This window comes from Chenopodium quinoa, unplaced genomic scaffold (genome assembly GCF_001683475.1).
Source record: "Chenopodium quinoa cultivar QQ74 unplaced genomic scaffold, ASM168347v1, whole genome shotgun sequence".
Lineage (NCBI taxonomy): Eukaryota > Viridiplantae > Streptophyta > Magnoliopsida > Caryophyllales > Amaranthaceae > Chenopodium > Chenopodium quinoa.
In genome coordinates, this window is record NW_018742204.1 from 17,769,350 (window position 1) to 17,787,740 (window position 18,391).

General features: G+C 36.6%; 2 protein-coding genes across 2 annotated transcripts; both read right to left on the reverse strand.

The window, feature by feature from the left end:
• Window positions 1-11,322: 11,322 nt before the first annotated feature.
• On the reverse strand, window positions 11,323-13,091 carry LOC110738371 (F-box/FBD/LRR-repeat protein At1g13570-like). Its single transcript, XM_021918787.1, has 3 exons — window positions 12,151-13,091; window positions 11,815-11,991; window positions 11,323-11,714 (listed from the first exon to the last, which is right to left on the reverse strand). The coding sequence occupies exons 1-3, from the start codon at window positions 12,874-12,876 to the stop codon at window positions 11,436-11,438; spliced, it is 1,182 nt and encodes a 393-aa protein (XP_021774479.1). The 5' UTR covers window positions 12,877-13,091; the 3' UTR covers window positions 11,323-11,435.
• Window positions 13,092-15,687: 2,596 nt separating this feature from the next.
• Window positions 15,688-17,934, reverse strand: LOC110738452 (F-box/FBD/LRR-repeat protein At1g13570-like). The gene is made up of 4 exons (XM_021918896.1): window positions 17,077-17,934; window positions 16,817-16,981; window positions 16,220-16,507; window positions 15,688-16,056 (listed from the first exon to the last, which is right to left on the reverse strand). The coding sequence occupies exons 1-4, from the start codon at window positions 17,932-17,934 to the stop codon at window positions 15,982-15,984; spliced, it is 1,386 nt and encodes a 461-aa protein (XP_021774588.1). The 3' UTR covers window positions 15,688-15,981.
• Between the last annotated feature and the right edge of the window lie 457 nt (window positions 17,935-18,391).

Consider the following 18,391-nt stretch of genomic DNA (forward strand, 5'->3'; position numbering starts at 1 on the left):
GAGAAGTACATACATAATATTTAACCTAATTTTTGTTTTTTTTTGTTTTTTTAATAAATAGATTCATATGTGAATTGAAGCAAGAGTTTAATTAGCTTGAGGACTACATATTGAGCTCAAGTGGGTAGTTGTTATATTGGTATGACTACTAAACTTTACTTAGCTATATTTCTTTCTATTCATCAATTTAATAAAAGTTTATTCATGAAATTGCAACTTGTGTATTGTTTAATTGCAAATAAATACAACAATATATAGAATACTTGAATTGCATCATCATATGCCTAGATACCCGTTCAAGGCTTTCTCATTAGGAGAAAGTCTTGAATAGTCCCCGGTTGGGACTGTTCTTGAATGTGTACTCTCACTTAGGTGGTGAACGTATGTTTTCTTTTCGATTTTAAGGAACATCTCGGCTTACCATTTCCTCACTATGTTTTCTGGGTACATATGTGGGTAATTACATAAAAATCGCCTAGTTCAATTTTTTTTTTTAAAAAATAAGCAACTTCCGCCGCACCGGGAGACCCGAGGGAGCCGCCCCCGCTGCCGGAACAGCAGAGGCAGCCCCAAAGAGGCCACAGCATCCCCGACAGGTGGCTGCCAAGGCTGTAGCAGCCACGGCAGGTGGCTGCCAGACTGCTGCAGCCTCGGCAGCAGCCTGCCTGGGCTGCTGCAGCCTCGGCAGCAGCCTGCCTGGGCTGCTGCAGCCTCAACAGGCGGCTGCCATGGCTGCTGCAGCCTCGGCAGGTGCTGCTACAGCCATGGAAGCCGCCTTTCGAGGCAGCAGCAGCCCAGGCAGGCTGCTGGCAAGGCTGCAGCAGACTGGCAGCCACCTGCCGTGGCTGCTACAGCCTTGGCAGCCACCTGTCGGGGCTGCTGTGGCCTCGGCACGGGATGCCTTCTCTGTTCCGGCAGCGAGGGCGCCTCCCTCGGGTGTCCCGGTGCGGCTGGCGTTGCATTTTGAAAAAAAAAATTAAGCAATTTTCATCATTTCATTAAAAAGTAGCCATTTTGAGCCGAAATGGCTATTTACTTGCCTATTTTCTTCATTTCTCAACTTATAAACTCGTTGAATCTAAAACCAACTCATAATCACATATTTATAAGTGTTTGTCATTTGAAATTACATAAAAATCGCCAAGTTCTAAGTTTTTAGGTCCAATTCATCAAAAAAAGCCATTTTGACCCGAAATGGCTACTCACTTGGCTATTTTCTTCATTTCTCAACTTATAAACTCCTTGCATCTCAAAACAACTCATAATCACATATTTATAAGTGTTTGTCATTTGAAATTACATAAAAATCGCCAAGTTCTAAGTTTTTGGGTCCAATTCATCAAAAAAAGCCATTTTGACCCGAAATGGCTACTCACTTGGCTATTTTCTTCATTTCTCAACTTTTAAACTCCTTGCATCTCAAAAAAACTCATAATCCCATATTTATAAGTGTTTGTCATTTGAAATTACATAAAAATCGCCAAGTTCAAAGTTTTTGGGTCCAATTCATCAAAAAAAAGCCATTTTGAGCCGAAATGGCTACTCACTTGGCTATTTTCTTCATTTCACAACTTATAAACTCCTTGCATCTCCAAAAAACTCATAATCACATATTTATAAGTGTTTGTCATTTGAAATTACATAAAAATCGCCAAGTTCTAAGTTTTTGGGTCCAATTCGTCAAAAAGTAGCCATTTTGACCTGAAATGGCTACTCACTTGGCTATTTTCTTCATTTCTCAACTTATAAACTCCTTGCATCTCAAAACACCTCATAATCACATATTTATAAGTGTTTGTCATTTGAAATTACATAAAAATCGCCAAGTTCTAAGTTTTTGGGTCCAATTCATCAAAAAAAGCCATTTTGACCCGAAATGGCTACTCACTTGACTATTTTCTTCATTTCTCAACTTATAAACTCCTTGCATCTCAAAACACCTCATAATCACATATTTATAAGTGTTTGTCATTTGAAATTACATAAAAATCGCCAAGTTCTAAGTTTTTGGGTCCAATTCATCAAAAAAAGCCATTTCGACCCGAAATGGCTACTCACTTGGCTATAATAAGTGATTGTGAGTTGAAACTTATTATTTCTCAAACTATTTCAGATTTCCAATGGAAGTAAAACTTCAAAGAGAAAGGGGGTGGAGAAGCCTAAAAGAATTGATCAACCTAAGAAGAAGCTTAGTGAACAACAGTCCAAGAGTGAACAAGCGTCGAAGTTTCACTCTTCGAAAGGTTCACCCATGCCACCTACTCCAATTGTTGAAGACATTGTTCTTCAATCGCTCTCTACTGACATGACCTTTCTTCACAACCGTGCTTGTCATTTTGTCGATCCCATGGAGGTCACAGTATCTCGGACGGCGGAGAGATAACACTCTCGGGGCGTCTTCTGATCCCCATTCAAGGAACCAACAGAGTCGTCATCCCTCTCATACTTGATAGCATGAGGGACGGGATGATTACTGCCTTAGCTACATTGAGGGTTGGCCTGCCAAGGATGATGTTATAGGCGGTCAGCTCCTCAACGACCAAGAATCTGACGACAATATGTCGTCCCTGGCCTTTCTCTCCCAGCCGGATGGGTAAGTCAATTCTCCCGGCTGGGTAGACCATCCCACCCCCAAAACCAACCAAGGGATGGGTGACCAGATGCATGCTGCCGACGTTGTATTTCAGCTTTTGCAGGCACCAGAGGCTGATGATATCTGATGAGCTGCCGGTGTATATAAGGATCCGTCCAACCAACTGATTGGCAACCTTACATTCAATGACCACCGGGTCATCATGCGGGCGGCGGACGCTGCCCCTATCCTTCTCAGTGATCAACACGTCTAGGAAAGAGGAGCCGGCTTCCGCCTGCTCATCATCATCTTTGTCCATCTTTCGAAGATGGCTCTTGGTACCCCGGATGGTAGGGCCACCACAGGAGAACCCGTCTGCTATGGTGTAGACCGGCTCCTTGTCGGTATCCGAACTACTAGCAGGCTGGGGGGTAGTCTTGGAGGACTGACCCTTGTTTTTCTTCTTTGCCCCGGCTGGGGACTTTTAAATGTAGGACTTTAGCAGCCCTTTGTCAGCCAGACGGTCCAACGCTCGCTGAAGACTAAAGCAGTCGTTGGTGTCATGGCCAACTTCCTCATGGAACTGACAAAATTTATTTTTGTTCCGTGACTGGACAAAACTCTTCATAGGATTCGGCTTCTCAATGGACAGCCGGTCCTTTACCTCCATGAGGATGGAGTTGCAATCTTTGTTAAACTCGTACTTGGGAACGTACGGTTTAAACTCTTTCTTCTTCTTCTGGGACGGCTGATCAGAGTCAGTAACCGCCCAGACTTCTTTTCTTTTCTTGCTCTCTTCTTTGTTTTTGGCCGACTGAGCTGACCGGCTGACTTTCTGTTTGTCGGACTTCTTAGAGTCCGACTGGCTACCCGGCGAGCAGAGGTCGGTAGCCTGAATGTAGCTTTCCGCCTCCCTCAGGGCCGCCTGTAAAGTGAAAGCCCCTTTTCTGACGAGGTCTAACTTAAAAGTCGACCCGTCTCTCAAACCCTTGAAAAAGTATGTAAAAGCTACCTCGTCAGACAGTCCATGAATCTGAATTCTTATCAGATTGAACCGCCTGACATATGAGCGCATCCCTTCTCTCTCTCCCTGCTTAAGAGTGCTCAAATCAAGGCTTGTTTTCTTAGCAGGGATGTTCATTGAGAAGTTGGAAGCAAACAGGAAGGCAAGCTTCCTGAAGCTGTCTATGGACCCGGCTGGCAAGTTGCCAAACCATTGTTGGGCAATGCCCTTCAATGTAGCCGGGAAGCATCGACACCAAGTGGCATCATCCAACCCCTGCAGATACATGAGGTTGGTGTAAGCCATGTGGTGGTCTTCCGGATTGGTGGTGCCATCATAAGTACCAACCAACACATTCTTAACCTTGGCCGGCTGTGCCGCCTCGGTTATCTCCCGAGTGAACGCAGAAGGTTGTTCACCCAGGCGTAGCAGACGAAGCTGCCAGTCCAATGGTTGGACATTGGGATATGCCGCCTGACCCCCAAAGAAGGTCAGATGCATGAAGTGAGGAGAATACTGTCCGTAAGCCTGAGTAAGCACATACGGGACAGCCCCAATCATATGAGGGCCAGAATGGACGGTATTACCGCCTGTCTGACTCTCATGCAAGGAGGGTGCACTCCCTGCAGAAATGTTGTTGAAGCTGTCTGGGAAGTTCGACGTTGAAGCCGACTCAGACAGCGATTGATTTCTCTTCCGGTTAATAATTTCCCGGGCATCAAGAATTGATTTTTTAATTCTCACCAGCTGTTGGGGCCGGCGAGTATTATTTGTGTTCCTCCCAGGAAGGAGAATTTTAGACCAATCAATGGTCCCGGCTGCCTTCTCCTTTGGATGAGGAGTGGGCTGCCGGTTTCTGACTGACTTCCCCTTCTGTGGAGGAGTCTTCTTAGCCGACTGACCTTTACTTGGGCCAGCCCGGCTTTTGGTGATCAGCTCTGTAATTTCACCCTTGAAACTAGTCATGAACCTCATGAGTTCGTCTCGGGTGACGGGGGCTGATCCAGCTGCCGTTTGGGTTGCCCCTTCCGGCTGCCCAGTGGGTCTGCTGGGACCCGCCTGGGAGGCGCCCCGCTCCAGAGTCTCTTTGGGCCGGATGCGCTTGACTCTGAGAGAGCCGTCCTCGGCTGTAGAGGTTTCGACCTGAGGATCCTCATCCTCCTCATGGTCTGTAAAGACTTCTGGGTCTTCACCTAGATGGTTAGGAGGTACAAACTCTTGAACCATCTTCGAGGTACTCTCCCCACAGACGGCGCCAAATGTTTTGGGTGTTTTTGTCCCTCGGGAGAGTTACAACACGAAGACTGATCCGGGATGAGTTGTACCTGCAAAACAAACGGAGACACCGGTTGGGTGATGCTCCGCCTCCGACGATCAAGTTAGTAACTTGAAGAGGAATAAAGAGTACGGAAATTTAGGTGGGTATCTGCTCGGATTCCAAGCTCAGGTGTTTCTCTGATGTAAGAGAATGCAGGTGTATTAAATGATAAAACGTTCTCTTCTCAAAATGAGGGATATCTCCCTATTTATAGGGTCTTTGGGAGTTGTGCCCTTGATTAGGTCACTGAACCCTAATCATTGGTGAGCTGCGCCGTTTTGCGGCATTCTCGGGATTTGGGCCTGAAGGCCGCCTTTTTTCCCTTCTTTTCTGGAGTGACACGTGTCAAGCAGGGATTGGTCCACTTTGGGCCATCCTGAGGCTGACACGTGTCATCCTCTGATTGGACCACGTGGTGGGGTAAAATTACCCTAAACAAAATATACGTAGTATTTTGTAATTTTTTAAGTTTTATTTTATTTTTTAAAAAACTTACTGTAGTGTTCAACACTCACTACTAACACTAGTAGAATAAGACAAGCTATTAATAGTGTGTGGAATACGTCATGCAAGGTGTGTGTAGAGTAAGACAAGTGTTGACTTAATTGGTTCCTTTTGTGGTAGTGTGCTTTGTACACTTTGTAGTTGGCTTGTAGAATAAGCCAAACTTGATAGAGTGCTATATAAGCTATAGTATAGGTCTTGTTGTAATATCACTAATCATAAGAAGAGTGGTCACATACACAAGCATTGTAGTTGTGAGGAAAACATACTTACGTACTTTAAGGTTTTAAGAGAAAACATAAGAGAATGAGTAGTAGTTAGTAGCTTGTGAGTGTAAATACTAAAGAGCTTGTGAGCTCACTAAAAGTATTTGTAATTGTGGTTTTGTAGCTCAAATTCAATAGTGAGATTGTTTTTTAGAAGGGTAACAAAATTACCCATAAATTGTTTGTGTTGTTTTTATTGTTTTTTGGAATTATTTTATTTTTTGCTTGTGTTTTAATTTGATCCCGAATTCCTAACACTTACAATATGGATTTGGTGGGCATAAATTGAGCGTGTTATCACTCCTTCCGTTTTTAAATAATTGCTTCATTTCTTGATGCGCGGAGTTTTAGGAGAAAATGGAGAAAGTAATAAATATGGATTGGAGGTAGTAGGGTAGGTGGAGCAAAAATAGTAGAGAGAATTGGGGGAGAGTGAATATGAAAATAATAAAATTTGGTCATTGAGGGTCCGCTGGGTGAAAGATATTATTTTAATATTGGATTTCTTGACTATAATCGTTGTAATCTTTGGGAGGCTTGTGAGATTTGTTATTTTGGTTTGAATGAGCAAACTAGGGACATAGTTGAAGGAATGCATAATGGTATATTTAGAGCATTTTCTATTGATGATGTTTGGGAATTTTATGTTTGGTTTTCTTGGGAAGTTCATAATGGGGGTAATCATGCTTCTAATTTTTTACCCCCATTATGAACTTTCCAAGCAAACCAAACATAAAATTCTCAAGCATCATCAATAGAAAATGCTCTAAATCTACTATTATGCATTCCTTCAACTATGTCCCTAGTTTGCTCATTCAAACCAAAATAACAAATCTCACAAGCCTCCCAAAGACTACAACAGTTATAGTCAAAGGAGAGTTAATATGAAAATAATTAAATATGATCATTGAGGGTCCGCTAGGTGAAAGATATTATTTTAATATTGTAAAATCTTTCAAATAAGGAAAAGAAGTAAGTATTTTAAAACGGACGAAAAAAATGGAGCAAGTATTTAAAAACGAATTGAAAGGAGTATTATGCATACTTTAGAGTGTCTTAGCATTGAGAAATTAGAGTTTACATGAGTTGCTAAATTGAAAAATGAGTTGGGTATCACATTTGAGGTAAAACAACAACTCATTTCATATTTCAATACTCAAAGTTGAGTCTTATTAAAAGAGATGGTCTAAAAACAACGGTCAAAATGAACAACCATGGCAACAAAGAGAAGCATCAAACTTCAAGAAGTCATTAATTTGGGTAATGTGAATATAAATTAGTAAAGGAAGGGAAGAGAAGGGAAGAGGAGGAGAGAGGAAATAAATCATATTTTCCCATGGTTTGATGGAGAGGTTATGAAAGATGGAAAGGAATTTAATAATCCCTCGGTATTTTGTAAGGGAAAAATACTCCACTACATATTAGAATTTGTGGCCATGTTTGGTTAGATGTGCCTTGGAAATTTATATTCCTATGTTATTGGAATTCTTAGGAAATGTTAAATTGTACGTGTATTAGGTTAATAACCATGGGAAGTTCCACTTACTTAGGTTCCTTTAGGTAATTAAATACCTCCATTTTGTGAGAAGTTAAGAATTTGTCAACCAAACAAATCCAAAGAAATTTTAATTTCTAAATATCTCTCCATGTTTCATTTATTTGTCAGTCAAATGACACCTGTTATTATATCCGAGTATACCGTATACTAGAGTCATTTGCTTATTTAATCAACAAATGTGCAAATAATTATTGCTCATTTGTTAAATATGAAATATTTTTACTGTGTATGGTATATTCGGGTGTATAAAATAGGCTCTCGAAAAGTAGAGTTGGTGAAAGAATAAAAAGTGTGATAGTTATGAGGAAAAAAATGTGAAAATATTAATGTGTGATAGTTGGGTCCACTAGAAGAGAAAAAGTTAGTAAAATATTATAAATGATTTCCAAAAAAGGAAATGGGTAAGTAATAAAATACAACTGAAAAAGAAAAAATAAGCGAGTAATAAAATATGGAGGGGGTACAAGTATTTTCTACTTCGTTCGGTTTTTATTTTTGGACGCAATACTTCCTTCGTTTTTAAATGGGTAATAGTGCTATCGTGCGTGATAGTCCTGTGCTAATTATTTTTACTGTAATTATTAGCTAAACTAAATTAGACTCGTACGTTGCACAATTAATTTTTTTTTTATTATTAGGAAAAATCTAACAAACATCTCCGGGGCGTTGGATAAGCTAGCTAAAAGTGGAAACATTAAATTTAAAATTAACATTAATTATACCTATTGACGCGTGATTTTGTCATTCTTTCTCAAATTAATACCAATTTAGGTGATACTTTACTGGGGCGTTGGTTAGCAAGATCCTTATTATTATGCATAAAAATTAATTTTTATCATTTGTGTAAAAGAGAGTGACAATTATTTTCAGTTTGAAAAATATATAATGTAGATTAAAAAATAATAATAATTGATGACATCTACTAAGAAATGGAGGAAAAATTTTTAATGTGAAAATGACGCGTAAGATAGTTTAGAGGTTGATGATGTCAGTAGTAGATAGGATGTAAATATATATATCTATTAACCTATACTAAAAGCGAACCTATAATGACACTTGGCATAATGTCATTCATTTTTTTCCCGCTAATTTCATTATTTCCTTAATTATTATATTATATTTTAGTTTTATTATATAATTATTTCCTCATTTAATTATTATATTTTATTATATCGATATATTCTTATCATATAATATTTATGTATACATAGTAAATATTTACACCGTATCAACCATATAGTTCACAAAACAGAAATAATGTGAAAAGTAGTATAATATCTTTTCAAATTTCCAATATTATTCTTATACTCCACAATACTATCTACGTGTAGTTTCAATTCACCATTAAATATCAAATTTATGCATGATTGACAATGGATACGAGTAAAAAAAATTAATTTTACATATTTATATATAAAAAATCTCCAACCTTTATCATGGGATAAAAAAAAATTTATTTTAATTAAAAAAGAAAATTCATTTTGGTAGCATATATTCTTTGTATAATATTTAAAATTATACACAATGTTTATAAAAACAAAATCATTTTGTTATATAGTATGCTTCATACTAACGTACATAACATATATTGGAAAATTAAATCTAATTATTTGATAGACTGTAAACATATTTTTTTGGGCCTCAACCAAAACCTTAAACTGATGGTTTCTACGTTCAAAAAAAAAAAAAAAACTGGTGGTTTTTAAGCATAATTTGATCTAAATTTCATATTTTATAATTATATTAAGTTTTACACTGTTTTTTTTTTAGTTTCTAAGCATAACCCAAAATCAAGTCGAAATCTGACTCGAACTCGATCTGCTGACCCGAATTGCCACCCCTAATTGGTTTAAACTAAAATTCAAGTTATTTTGTTACAAATAATTTTTTTGGATAAATTATTGTTGAATTTACACCACTATTTATTATTTATTTGTTCTAACATTTAATTATGACCGTGCATGGCACGGGACTTAACCTAGTATATATATATCTATTTTGAAACCATATATTGTTTTTTTTTTTGGTGAAATGTAATAAGATGTAAATATATTGTAAATTACTTCTGTTGGTAGTTTAAGATTTATTAATTGCATTCATCATACGGAGTACTATGATTAGTTTAGGGTAGACAAATATTGTTTATCAATTGTCTGTATCTTTTGAATTGCTTTGTTTATACTTAAATATAATTCAATGTATGCCCTTTTTTTTTTTTTTTTTTTTTTTTTTTTTTTTTTTTCTTTTTGAGAGATGTATGACTATTTAAACTTAAGCAATAATATTCCTGATCTGTTGCATTGTATGATCTACAAATCTACAATCGCCAATAAAAGAAAAGCTTGTAGGAGATATTCTTGGGCCGGAGAGTGAGGGATAGCTCAAGTGGTTAGAGCTCCCCTCCCGGTTCCAAGAGATCTTGGGATCGATTCTCATCACTCGCCCTTGTGGCTCTCTAAGCACCAAAAAAACCAAATATTCTTGGGCCGCATACCACTGTCCACTACTCCATGATGTAGGCCCAATCTTGTGCGGACATCTTATAGGCCCGTTATTATATTTGGGCAATACAATACATTCCTACCAATTAGTATTATGTGTACCTTGGTCATAGATAAAATTAAATGAAATCAATTGACACATAAGTATTTTTTGCATTTGAGTTTGTACTAACATTAGTATTATAATAAATTATTATGTATAAAAAGTTTATTTTTAAAATTATATTTATTAATTTTTTTTTCCGATTTTAGATTTGTATTAATATAAAAAAGTAAATTTATGTTATTAATTGTTAATGATGATATATCATGTACATATCTTGACTTGTATATTAAATAAAAAGATACTCTGTATTATTAGAATCATCCATAAAAATAATAATTTAAGAAATATTAGAGATTAGTATCAATTATATTAAAAGAGAAATTCGGAAATAAAAATTAGGTGGGAATTTTTTTAACTATACATAGACACGTGTCATTTAAGATTCGCTTTTAGTATAGGTTTATTGATGATTGATGATGATTGATTGATGATAGTACTTGTATTAATTTTTTCAATTCAAACATCTTTAGATAGATTATTATTAATTATAAAACCTACTTTAAAGGTCCATAATCAACTATCATTGTGCTTAAGATTATAACTGGTGGTTACAGGTTATTCGAAAATCGAATAGAGGCTAGAGCAGAAATGAAGTAGGATGGAAGGGTTGATATTATTCCAATACAATGTTCATAATTCAACAAGTCCTTAGCTTGAAAACAATTATCAACAGTTGGATACAGATCAGATGATGTGGTGCAATAAGAGTAATGCAATTGACATGAACAGATGATGAGTACATATCTCAAATATAAACAATAATGGTTGAATAAATGAATTTGGTTATCTCTATCTATCCATGGTAACAGTTCCATTTAAGCGAAAACTTTAAAATTAGTATTCCTACATTAACTATGCCTATTGCTAACTGAGCATAAGCAACTTCAAACTTGTAGGCATAACACCGTTACAACGTGGTTAGGCATCACTCTCCTTGCTCGCTGGCATTGAAGCTTCCTTTTCGAGCCTTTGGTATTTAGGCTACACGCCTACACCCAAGGGCCAAGGTCATTTGCTCATTGTACAGGATGAATTTGCTTAATGTAGCGCCATAAGATGCACAAAAGCTGTAATTAGTGTTGTTGAAGCCAATTTTGTCTTATAATGATATATGTTCCGACTATCTTAATCAAATCTAGTTTCTTTCTACCAAACCAAATAGTAAGCATTTAATATTATGTGGCTAGCTATCATGTAAAACTCACATTTATCATATGATCTCCTATTCGCCATAACACTTTACCAATACCAAAATCTTGATTAACCCTGCTAAATAGCTGTCCAACAATAGGCAAAATTTATCATAATTCATAAATAGCCAATAATGTATGTATATCTAATTTCACCATACCTCATATAACTTCTAACATATCCACACTAAAAGGTTCGAAATATCTAGGGGTAAAACAAGCTAAAAAGGATCTTAAACCAATGAAAGTAAACAGAAATATTAACTACAGTATATTGCAGTATAATGGAACAATATTCACCAAATAACTAAAACAGCTTCTGAGAGTTTTAAGGCAATTTAATAGAGTATATAACAAAGATTAAATCTAGGAACATCTGTTACATAGAAAATGATCAGTGTAGCCAACACTTTTATTCTAAGTTTTAAATATCATCTCAACATTTGTAGAGGCTCGACGATATTGATTCAACTCCTTGAAGAAATTAACCTGTTCTTCAGCACCTCCTATTTTCGTACTCAATTCAATAGTTATTTTTTCCAGCACAGGGGAGCAAGCTAGTAGAAATCTTATAAGTTTTAGTTCATTGCTCAAACCTGTGATACCAACAAGGTGTATGATTTTAAGGTGTTGAAAGATATAAGTGTCATCAAACTGACTTAACTGACCATCTGATTCTGCTTCATCATTCGCAGCCTATATATTACAAAGACAGAAACAAAATTATTAGAATTGCACATATAGGTAATATCAAGGAGAAGGTTGCTAATAAGATACATTCGAATCAAAAACTCACTTTGATACGTAGTCGCTCTAGATTTGGTGAGCTCAATAGCAAGCAGAGAACAAGAGAGATGTTGGAATCATAATTCAGAGCTATATCTATAAGTTCAAGTGCTTGTAACCTTGTCAGGAACTTCGGAAACATTTTTGGAGATGTAAAATCACTGAAATTGAATACCTGCAAATCAAACAAACATTACAAAATAGTTAGCAACAAGCCAACAATTAATAAAGAATTCATGGAACAAAATTTCAGCTATATAATAACATTAGCCAAACAACTAAAGAAATCAGTCACGCTTTTGCTCCCTTGCAACGTTTGACAATAATGCATATGTAGAGACAAAACTTCTATAGCTCTGGTTGCTACCAAGGATACATCAATAACCTTCTGGGCTCTCAAAATAAACTCTAGAAGTTTCGGAGCACGAATAGTCATATTGCCGGAAGAAATATAGAAAGATAAATGGAGGCGCTCAGGCAATGGGCATTTGGAAATAAGATTTGTCAACGCATCCCCTCGGCTGTAATATGTGTAGGTGATATCAATCTCTAGACTAATAAGACATGGAAAGCCCCTAAATGTTGGAGAAAGAGAACCAAAATTGCAATTGAGGAGTGTTAAATGTGTCAATCTTACAAAAGAGAACAAACAAGTTGGAACGTTTCTATATAGACTGCGATCATCATTTGTAGTAATATCATTGACACCATTATCATAAACAAATCGTAGCCACGAGCTAAAGTCTGTTTTTTTCGGAATCCAAGAGGGGATGTAAAGAACAAATTTACCTATCGGTCCAACATGACTTAAGAGAATATCAGTAACAGCTTTATTGTATGCTAATAATTTGTCAGAAGGTTTAGTTTTTTTTTCACAGATGCATTTAGCGAATGACTCATCAAGTATCAGCTTAGAAGTCGAAGCCCATTTGTTCCTCCAATACTTCAATAGCACGCTCGTCCTTGCTGCTTGTTGCAGAGGTAAACATTCAAGGATTTGCTGTGTTACGTTTAGTGGCAAGTTGCTAATTCTATCGGATGTTGCATGATGTTGCTGCTTAGCTGTGGACATGGTTTTATTGAATATTTGTTTTTTTGTTTTTTTGAAATATGGTTTTGATGAATCAAATGTTTATAATAGGGTTGAAAACTTTGAGATTTGGAGGAAACAACAAACAATACATGGACTTAGCTTATATAGCATAAAATGACAGAGATAACTTTAATTTTTCAAGGGAGTTGAAGAGGTGGAGAGGGATGGAGGATCACAGTCAATGAACTAGTATTGTTAAGAATATAGGAAAATATATTATTGTGATATATTTTCCATATAGATCTTATGATATTATATTTAGGATAATAATATATCTTGATATTCAAAGATAGATTTATGGAAGTTTATATGATAGAGTTTATATTGTGTAGGTTATCTTTTGTAGACTATAAATAATAGTCAAGATCATCAATACAATTCAAACTCATTCTCTCATAAATAATTTAGCAAGTATTGATAAACTTATTGGTTCGAGGATGCCCCAATTTCTCATGATGAGAAACAAATTTTGTTTCTCACATGACATTTTCGTAAATAAACCAACAACTTTATTCAACTTTTTTAACTGTGGAGCCCACAATACTGAAAAAGTTGTTGATTTATTCACGAAAATGCCACCATGAGAAACAAATTTCGTTTCTCACCATGAGAAACAGAGAATTTCCCAATTGGTTCATTCCCTTTACACAGTAGTTACGAATTTACTTCCCTCGAAAATGGGTGATCATTATAGCTGAGAAATTTAAGTAGATGGCCTTTTGAATTTCCATATAATATAAGAATAATTCCCAAAGTTGATCTGAATTCCAATGTTGCCAATTATTTATTAGATACTTTGTATTATACTCTTTCCTCTTATCTCATTTGAAATACTCCCTTCATCCCTAAATTACATTTTTAATTCTAACATTTATTTGTCACATAATAGAGAGAATTAAGAATGTAGGGCTTCCTATCTAAAGTACTCCCTCCGTCCCTTATCAACATTCATGCTTTTTATTTTGGGTGTTTCAAAATTACATTCTTACTTTCCCTTTTTAGTAAATAAATTTTTGCCAAATATCCGTAATGCGACATTACTTTTAGGGGCCGTTTGGTTCGCGCGGGGGAATCGGAATGGAATGAACAAAGGGAATGTAGGAGAATGGAATGAAACCCTTTCCAAGTACTGTGTTGTTTGGTTTTCAATAAACAAAGGGAATCACCATCACCACCACACATCCCCTTTCTTCACTTTTCCAGCCACCAGGAGCCACCCCATCGCCCAGCCACAACGTCGACGGAAATCGGCAGCCCTGGGCGCACCTCCCCCACCCCTCGCAGCCCCTAACCTCCCCGGAAAAAACTTCCACCACCACGCAAAAACCCTAGAAAACACCATCCCTCCCCTTAAAAACGTCGGCCAACCTTCCCCCGCCCTCGAAACCCTTCGAGGGTGGGGGGAAGGTCGGCCGGCGTTTTTAAGGGGAGGGATGGTGTTTTCTAGGGTTTTTGCTTGGTGGTGGAAGTTTTTCCGGGGAGGGGAGGTGTTTTCGAGGGGAGAGGTGGGGGAGGTGCGCGGGCTCCGGCGAGTTGTGGGGGAAGTGCGGCGAGTCCGGCGGTGGGGACTAGGTCCGTAGCGAGGTGGTTGGGCTAGTTCCGGCAAGTACAATGGTGGTGGGTATGGTGGCTAGGGAAAGGGAATGGGAAAGTCTTGGGGGGGGGGGTGGGGAATTAATGTAGACTAAAAATGGGTGAACTCAAAAATAAAAATGGGTAAAGGGAATCAAAAAAGTGTCAAACAAACAACAACAAAGGGAATGATATCAGTTCATTCCGATTCCCTTTGATTATTAACCCCAACCAAACGGCCCAATTATTATTTTTCAGTGTTGCAATAAATGGCACATAAACCATAATTTTGGCACTCACCCTTTTAAACATTTTAGATCCAGCACTATACTGAAATATGATTGATCCTTTTATTTTTCACCCAAAAAATGTAGTTGATCTTTTTTTTTTTTAAAGGATTGATGGCATGTGCTTCGTTTAATATCATTCTATCTTTGTTTTATTCAAAGACAACAATAAATGTCTTGTAATTCCCACATTACTTTCCAATCATAGATTTTTAAGGTTACTCAAAGTTCTTTAATTCCCGTATAATTTTAAAAATAGGAATGTAAATAAGGAACGGAGAGAGTATTTACTGTATACTTGTTACTCTGTATATTTTTGGACAACAATGCTCATAAATCATACTCCCTCTATTCTTTATAATTACGTATTCACGTCTATTTTGGGTGTTTCACTTTAATTTTATGTTTCTTATAAGCTGTACATAATATTACAACTTTATTTCTACTCCAATATTTTAAATTTGTATTCATCTATTGTGTTTTATTTTCCAACACTCCCATTTAATTGGAGTAGTTTGCAATTGACAATCCAAGAACAAGCAAACAATAACCAAGCAATGAAGAAGAGAATAAGCCAAAAGGAGTCAGGAGAGGGAGGAGACAATGACCCTGTTTGGTAATTAGCTTATTGGAGGTATATTAGCTTATTTGACTAACTTTAGCTGATTGACTAGTCAAACAAGCTAATACAAGTGTTTGGTAGTAAGCTTATTGAAAGAGCTTATACCACTAAATAAGCTCTTTTTGAAAAAGCTCATTTTAGGAGCTTTTTCAATTAGCTTATTCATTAATTATTGTGAAATGACACTTATAACCTCATTTAATTTAAAATTCTATCTAAACTACCTACCCCACAATTAGCTTATTGGTCATTTCACATACTCAATCACCTTTAAGCTATCAGCTATTTACCAAACACTTTTATATAATTAGTTAATACAATAAGTTAGTCAAATCAGTTAGTCAAAATCAGCTAACTCAATCAGCTTCAACTTTCAGCTTTCTCCCAAACAGGGCCAATGTGAATCTATGAAATTCAAATCCTCCTTACCAAATACTCTTTACCTTCTCCCCAATGCCTCTGTCAAACTAAGAGGATGGCATGAAAAGTGAGTTTTGATCGGAGGGATAGATGGGTCTGAAAACAAAATTGCAACACACTGAATACTTTTGTCTTCAAAAATTTAAGCAAAACCACGAGTATTGTTTGTTGCATTCACCCCAATTACCCAAAGCAAAGTGCACGGTGCATTCTTGATAAGTTTAACAACCAACACCAACCACCACGACGACCACCCTCCTGTTGAAAATAGTGAAAGCATACATAAACAATGCACAGGATTATGTGTAAAATTAAAGGTACAGAAATAAAAGACGATGACATGATAATAATTATCTACTTCATCAAATAGCAATTGTCAAAAAATTTAATAAAATCACCTGTATTGTTAAAAACACCTTACCTTTATAGGAGACCTATCAGTTTCTTTCTTTGGCATGATATTAATCTTTGCAATTGGTGAGGCTCGACGATACTGCATTGCTTCCTCGATAAAATTAATTAGCTCAACAGTCATTTCCTCCAGTGCAGGAGAACATGCAAGTAGAAACTTCATAAGTAGCAACCCATTAATCAACTCCGAAATACCAATAAGTTGTATCTTCTTAAGGTATGGACGATGGAAGCAAGAGCCATCAATCTGGGCTAATGGACCATCATGGACATTTTCATAGCGTGGGCAATTTGTTGCCTGATTTTATGCAAGAATGATTTTAGATAAGCGTCAAGTGTCACATAAGAGTAAAAAGAGTACGAAAAAATTGGCCTAAACAACACGACATTTTACCAAGGTGCATATAGCAACATGAATACTAGTACAAAGTCGTAGCACCATAAATTTTTTCAACGGGTGCACAAAAAATAGTTATATGTTTTATTATTATTATCAAAAATCGCATTACATTGCATGTCTCAATTTGGATGCAGAAAATTGATCAGGAAAAGCTAATTAATGACGAAATTAACATGAGCCAATGATAAAAAATTTGTCAAAACTTACTTCAATATGTAGTAGCTCCAAGTGTGGGGAGCTCATAAATAAGCAGAGAACAAGAGAAATGCTGGAATGACAAAACAGTGATATTTCTACGATTTTGAGAGTTCGCAACCTTTCCAGCTCTTCTGGAAACTTTGTGGGAGATCTTAAACTGTAAAGCTCTACTCCCTGCAATTTATATCAAAGATTGATCGATAAAACTGTAACGATATTACAATACTTGACAGATAATTCATAGTGTAAAACTTAATCATAACACTTACCCACCAAAATGAATGTCCAAGAATGAGCTTCTCAACGTTGCACAAGTTGCTGAAGAAGTCACTCATGTGATTGCTGTGTTGATACTTTTGACTATAACAATCTAGGGATAGCTTGTTTATATTTGTTGTTCCCTCCAAGGATAAATTACCAAACCAATAGTCCACAAACAAGTCTTGAAGTTTCGGAGCACAAATAGTCAGATTATAAAGTCGTTCAGCTAAGCTTATATTGAGGATCTTAAGCTGAGGACATTTGGAAATAAGAATTTCAAACAAATTAACCACTGTATGATTGCCTGGACTCATGTAGAGTTTCTCCAATTTAAGACTAACAAAGCATGGAAACCCCTTAAATGTAGCTGGAAGAGGGGACAATATGCAATCGATGAGTGTCAAGTGTGTCAAGCTCTCACAAGAAAATAAGCATGTAGGCAAGTTCATTCTTGGACTGCGAGAATCCTCAAGTGTAAATTCCTTAACACCATTGGAACTAAGATACTGCATCCACTGACTAATGTCATATTCGTTTGGAAGCCAATAGGGAAGGTAAAGATTGAACTTTAATATCGGGCCAGCATGACTAAAAAGAATATCATAAACAAAATTTGTATATGCCAATAAATTGTCTTCAGTATCTAATCGTCCCTTCAGAATGCTAGAGAAGAGATCATGATCAAGTAAAAGTTGGGAAATTGAACCCCATTCAAATCTCCAATGGCTCGATAGGATGCTCATCCTTGCTGCATCTCGCAGGGGTAAACATTCTAGGATTTGTTGTGTTACATTTTGGGGCAAGTTGCTGATCCTATCAGTTTTTTGGTTGAGCTTGAGCTTGCTTGCAATCCAAGTTGCAAACATGTTGATGAATCTAAGGGATAGAAAAAGGGTGGTGAACTTAGTAAAATTCTGACAGAAGTGAGATTATGCAGCATAAAATTAAAGATAGCTTTGATATATTTGTGCAGTTGAAGAGTAGATGGTTCACGTTCAATACATAAATGGAAAACCAAACATTTATCTAAAACCTTAATGAAAAGAACTGCAAATGGCAATTATTTTGAAAAGAGAGAGCTCAACATGTGACATTGAAGCAAATGATAAGATCCTTCAGAGAAACCAACAATGATGACGACAACCTTATACAGAAAAACCAATCAAACCACTTGATAAAGAAGAAGGAAAACAATTAAAAAGTGAAGTATCAGACAACATATCACTAAAGAAAAGCAAACAAACTTGAATAGCATAATCTCAACTCTATTCCTCAAGGACTCAACATCTAACAAAAAACTAGTAAGAACATGTTTGTTCACAC

What these genes read in the sequence shown, in the direction of transcription:
- LOC110738452 (XM_021918896.1), bottom strand. Translation starts at nt 17,934, where the DNA reads ATGTTTGCAACTTGGATTGCAAGCAAGCTCAAGCTCAACCAAAAAACT. An exon ending in TGGAGCTACTACATATTGAA is followed by an intron (nt 16,508 to 16,816) that starts GTAAGTTTTGAC and finishes GCATAAAATCAG; the next exon opens with GCAACAAATTGCCCACGCTA. An exon ending in CTGATAGGTCTCCTATAAAG is followed by an intron (nt 16,057 to 16,219) that starts GTAAGGTGTTTT and finishes TATTTTCAACAG; the next exon opens with GAGGGTGGTCGTCGTGGTGG.
- LOC110738371 (XM_021918787.1), bottom strand. Translation starts at nt 12,876, where the DNA reads ATGTCCACAGCTAAGCAGCAACATCATGCAACATCCGATAGAATTAGC. An exon ending in TAGCAACCAGAGCTATAGAA is followed by an intron (nt 11,992 to 12,150) that starts GTTTTGTCTCTA and finishes TTGTAATGTTTG; the next exon opens with TTTGATTTGCAGGTATTCAA. An exon ending in TAGAGCGACTACGTATCAAA is followed by an intron (nt 11,715 to 11,814) that starts GTGAGTTTTTGA and finishes TGTAATATATAG; the next exon opens with GCTGCGAATGATGAAGCAGA.